At 35.5% G+C, this 5,263-nt stretch overlaps 1 protein-coding gene across 1 annotated transcript; it reads right to left on the bottom strand.

The window, feature by feature from the left end:
• Positions 1-496: 496 nt before the first annotated feature.
• On the bottom strand, positions 497-2,777 carry LOC143624121 (WAT1-related protein At5g40240-like). Its single transcript, XM_077094854.1, has 6 exons — positions 2,482-2,777; positions 2,309-2,425; positions 1,975-2,209; positions 1,731-1,889; positions 1,275-1,426; positions 497-661 (listed from the first exon to the last, which is right to left on the bottom strand). The coding sequence occupies exons 1-6, from the start codon at positions 2,775-2,777 to the stop codon at positions 520-522; spliced, it is 1,101 nt and encodes a 366-aa protein (XP_076950969.1). The 3' UTR covers positions 497-519.
• Between the last annotated feature and the right edge of the window lie 2,486 nt (positions 2,778-5,263).

Raw genomic sequence — 5,263 nt, forward strand, 5'->3', positions numbered from 1 at the left:
TTAATAAATCTTAATCTTAAAAACATTTATCATTACATGATTCTTGACGTTCTTGTATGGTTTTGAACATTGTGTCCCCTATGGTGGTATCAATGCTTTATTGCTCAACTTAAACATAACCCATGTTTTTATTTGTTCAAAAACGTCAACCTTAACTCGCACACACTTAAAGCCATGTAATCCAAACACGATTATTTAACCAATTAGTTATTTAACTGTATCAAACGGGTTGAGGCATGAGGGGTTGGCAGATAGTAATTAAGTTGCAAACATGTTAATTGGGTTGATGAGTTGTAGATAATGCGTTAAGGAACAAAGTGGGTTAGTAAGTCGACCATTGTCACACCTTTATTTTTTCTTTTTCATCTTTTATGTTATTTTTTGTTTTCTCAAAGATGAATAATCATATTACAACCCGAACAAGTACAGTAAAAACACAAATCTTTGATGATATTTACGTTTGTTTTTAACCCAAAAACAATAATTTCAAATTAATGGACACAAGAGTTACATAGCAACCTAACAGTTTGATTCATTTGTGGATGAAAGGAGAGGGGCTGTTTGATCTGGTTCATCTGTTATTGGTAACTTGTTCTTCTCTTTGGCCTGCCCCCACATCACAGTATAAAATCCGGCAGCAACTATTGCGGCTCCAATCGCGCTGCAAACGTCAGTATGGGTTAAACAGGTTGTAAATGGGTTCATGGTAGGGATGTTAAACAAGTTGTGCTCACGGATTGGCAGGTCCAACCTGACACGACTGGACCCGAACACGACACGTATATTTGTGGGTTGACCCGTACACAACCTGTATGACCCAAAAGTTTTTTTTTGTTGTTTTTACATGTTACTACTTTAAATTCGCATTTCTACTACAAAAGATACAACTTTACATAAAAAAAATTATAAATTTTTTTTTCTTGTTTTAAATTTGGCATGAGGCACCCAATCAATTTATTATTATAGAAAACACATTAGAAAATTACATAAGTCAAACTGGCCAACCTGTTGGGTTGACACGATCAAGACCCGTCCGTGAATTTCGTGTTAGGCTCGTGTTGGGTCAGAAATTCATTCCCCTAATTCAATTAAATAGGTTACATTTTTAAACAAACAAGTTGACATGTTTAATTAAACAGGTTATTCAGGTAAAGCCGAACACAACCCCAGGTTTCATTAATACCCGAACACGACATGTTTATTATACGAGCTATAGATCATATGATAACTAGAACTTGAATACTTTCATGTGTGTTTTGGCATTGATAATTTACCTTCCTAAGTGAAGTGAATCACCAAGAAAAGTGACACCCATGATAACTGCAATAACTATCGACAGGGGCGAGAACATAGCAACAAAAACCGGGCCTTTCTTCTCCAAGCACCATGTGATGGCAGTATTACGAAATACAACTGAAAACACTGTCTGAAAATAGAAAAAAAAAAAGAAAACAAATGTATGTGTATTAGTTATATCCAAATTATAAAACCTAATGTTGTTCTTTCAAAATTTGGCATAATATACCAATCAATTTAATTTATGACATAATACACAATTTTTAGAAAACAATTACCAAAATAAATGGGCTAAAAAGGGTCAGTCGACCCGAACACGACCTTTGTAGCTAAACATGTTTGGGGATCCGACCCATAACTGAGCCTTACCCGTTAGACTAAACCCAAACCTTTGAATTTCGTGTTAGAAATTCAAACTCAAAACTCAAACTCACCCCAAAAACTACAGCAACCATCCCAGTTCCCGGGTGCAACACCCACGCGTTTAAGTCTGGTTCTAGGAATGGAGCTACAGCTATACATTGTATGGTCCCAAAGAGAATGAAGAAAAACACAATGGTCCGTTGATCCGGATATTCTCTAGCTGTTGCTGACTGGATTGGATGTACATGTAATATAAATCAACAGATTAATATAATAGGTGGAGTAATAATCCAGTGACTCATTATAAGATCTTACTTGTAAAACATTCCATATAGCACCAACTATTCCACCAGCAATAAGAATCAAGCCGCCAAATATCCAGTCCGATGGGCGCGACAAAAGAAGCTGATTGGATGAATCTTGAGAGGGGCCCGTGTTAAAGATTTCCGGGCCTTGATAGAATGTGAACAACATTGCTCCTGATATAGTTATTATGGTACCCAATAACTTTGCTAGACTGCTTGAACTTGTTATGTCTATTTTCTCCATCCTAAAACACATATTTGAGCGTGGCGTTTGGTTTGCATAATGTTTCTGGCATGAATGATTGCCAATTAAATTGAAAAAAAAAAATGATTGTCATGGTTACCTGAAGGCAAGTGCAATCAAGAAGGTGTTGGCAGGAGACAAGTTTGAGATGGCACTTGCCATTGTTGGAGAGCTGTAGCCAATACCTTGATAAGTAAGTAGTTGATACAGAAAAAGCAATGTTAGAAATGGAGAGAAAGGTGTTTTCATAATCAAACAAAGAAATGGGGTTACCCTAAAAGTCCAAGAATAAAGAATCTGAAAACAAGACGAAAAGTAAGCGGAGGAGGAGGACCAACATTTCTGCAAGCAAATTTTAACCTGAAGAAGCCGATGATGAAAGTTGGAAGCAGCAACAAGACACCAAGAGCATCATGGTAAACAATATAAACAATACTTGACATGCCATCATTCATGGCTGCTTTCACTATGGTCAACACACTCATATCCAAGCATGTGATCATCAGCATAGCAACTAAGGGCATCACCTCATTGGTCCATGTCCATGCTTCATCACTCCTCATATTCATCATCAAAATCAAAATCAAAATCAAAGAAACAAAAGATAATATATTTGGAATAATCTTTTTCTTTGTCAAATTAATAGGCTGGAATTTCAGATTATTAATTTATTTCACACCTAGCTAGTGGCAACACATTTCTTATCAACCTGTACTATTTATTTATTACAATATACTCATAGTTCTAATGATAAAGCATCCTCACCTACTACTCAAAAGGATAAATATCATCTAACCTAACCTTTTTCTTAAATAAATGTATCCTCAAGACCCAAAAACTCACATAACAGTAACACAACCCAAGCTTAACAATTAAAAACAATATAAGAAATATGTATACTAAGTACAAAAATTACATGCATGGATGATGTAACTTTAATCCTACGTTTCAAAAAATTACGATAAAAGCAGACAGTCCCCGCTATGAATGGACGTTAACTTTTACTACTATAAGTAAGGGTGTCAATCTCGGGTTGGCGGGTCGAAACATTCAACCTGAACCCGATGTCCAAGATTTCAACCATAACCGGTACACAATAGATTCATAACAACCTAAACGAAACCCATTTAACCCACATTTTTGAATGAGTCATACATATATTGACGAGTTATAAGCGAGTTTTTAATAATATGGTGTTATTAACGAAGGAATATTAAGAGTGTTCTTGATAATTAAATATATTGTAAGTTGTAAGTATACTTGTCAAAGTAGTTTAGTTTAAAAGGTTTTTATACAACAAAAGGCTAATTAGAGTCAGCAAAGTAATGAGTAATATATACTTATAGTTTTTTTTTCTAAATATACTGAAAAAGTTTGCAAATGGAGAGGAATTGCAAGTGCATATTTAAAAAAAATAATTATAAAAGTATTTTTTTTACACATAAATAGGTTACGGGTTGACCCAAACCTTTATGTTTTTAAAACGGGTCAAACACAACTCGTTTCTTAAACATATCCTGTAAGTTGAACCAAAACCTAATTTTTTCTATGGTGAATTTTGGGTGGTAGAAATACTTTGTTATTATAAAAGAAAAAATTGAAAAACATAAACACTAATTGTCCCACGTTGTTCTTATTAAAACAAGAACAAGAAATGAATGTATCGGACCCACTTGAAAGACTCAAGCTGCCACCAACCTCATTGTTCTTCATCGACCATCTTCGGAGCCTTGTTTTTCCGGCGACACAAAATATATAAGCTTTTATGATACATGCATCAAGTGTGTTGATAACCAAAATCACAACTTTTAAACATCAAGAAGTTTATTAACTTATAGCATAGATATCTTTATAATACTGATCACAGTTGCATACATATATAGTTCAAATTCAATTGTTTCTAAAGACCATTAATCCATGCATTACCAATTTCACATGTGATAAGTGCATCCTTCCTATTCATCTTCCTTAACATTGTTAATTCTTTTGTGACAACTCCTTAGCATATATGTTCATAATCTTTTTAGCCAGTCAAATTATGTATGTTGCTTGGGTGGTAATAGTGATGTTAGGCAGGCAGAGGTAGTCCATAAGCCCCTTTCATTAGTTGGATCAATGGTGATATGATAAACCTTATTCCCGGTATCTATTTATGTAAACAATACACCTCGTCAATCCATGATTATGGAATTCTAACTTGAATCCCAAATCTAACCATATCTCAGTTCATTGCCATTGCATGCTTGCAAGGAATACGTGTCAGTTCCCATTGCCTCATATTCATGTCAATTGTAATAAATCCCCAACTTGATTACTAACCTCAACTGATTCCCCATGCCAAGCAAGTTATTCCTAGGATACTTATCATGCTCAATCTTGCTTAGTATATATTTTTTGATAAACTTAAACCAAGACACATATAACAACATCAAACTCACATCATGATTATTACCTAGTGGTCCTAAACAAAAAATCAAGTCCATGTCAAGAATTTAAGATGATAGTAAATCATCTCACAATGTAGGTGTTTGTTTGTTTTTAAGAGGTAAAATGTATGCAGTCTGCACACATCTGTAGAAGAATAGGTGGACCAAACATCCGCACTTTGCAAGAGAAGACTGTTTTTTAACGTCTGCGGACTGCTAAAATAATTTGAAATTTAAATAATTTTTCAAGTGCTCAATTCAGACCTAAACATAAATAATTTTTCAAGTGCTCAATTCAAACCTATAGATAAAAAATTTTCCAAGGCACAAATCAAGTGCTCAATTCAAACCTAAACATATTCAAACCAAGTTGTTTGGAGGAGGTGGTGCGACGACGGCTGCGACAGTGAGGGTGGAGGTGAGGGGGTGATGACTGGGTGGGTGGATGAGGTGGGACGACGGACGGCTGTGAGGTTGGATGTAGGGGTGGGGGCGACGACAATGGGGGTGGAGGTGAAGGGGAATCGTCGATGGTGGAGGTGGAGGAGAGGATGATGGCGACGTGAATGAGGAAGCAGGAGATGGCTTATGTCTTTTTTTTACAAGGATTAGGGTTTCAAACTTTGAAG

The sequence above is a fragment of the Bidens hawaiensis genome, unplaced genomic scaffold, assembly GCF_021521415.1.
Source record: "Bidens hawaiensis isolate Kalapana, Puna unplaced genomic scaffold, B.hawaiensis_p1.1 tig00003654_1, whole genome shotgun sequence".
Lineage (NCBI taxonomy): Eukaryota > Viridiplantae > Streptophyta > Magnoliopsida > Asterales > Asteraceae > Bidens > Bidens hawaiensis.

Excerpts from the sequence above, each read along its gene's own strand:
- LOC143624121 (XM_077094854.1), bottom strand. The coding sequence starts at position 2,777 with ATGAATATGAGGAGTGATGAAGCATGGACATGGACCAATGAGGTGATG. Across the intron at positions 2,426-2,481 it reads TTTATTCTTGGACTTTTAGG|GCTTTTTCTGTATCAACTAC; the intron begins GTAACCCCATTT and ends ATTTCTAACATT. Across the intron at positions 1,890-1,974 it reads CTATATGGAATGTTTTACAA|TCAGCAACAGCTAGAGAATA; the intron begins GTAAGATCTTAT and ends CATCCAATCCAG.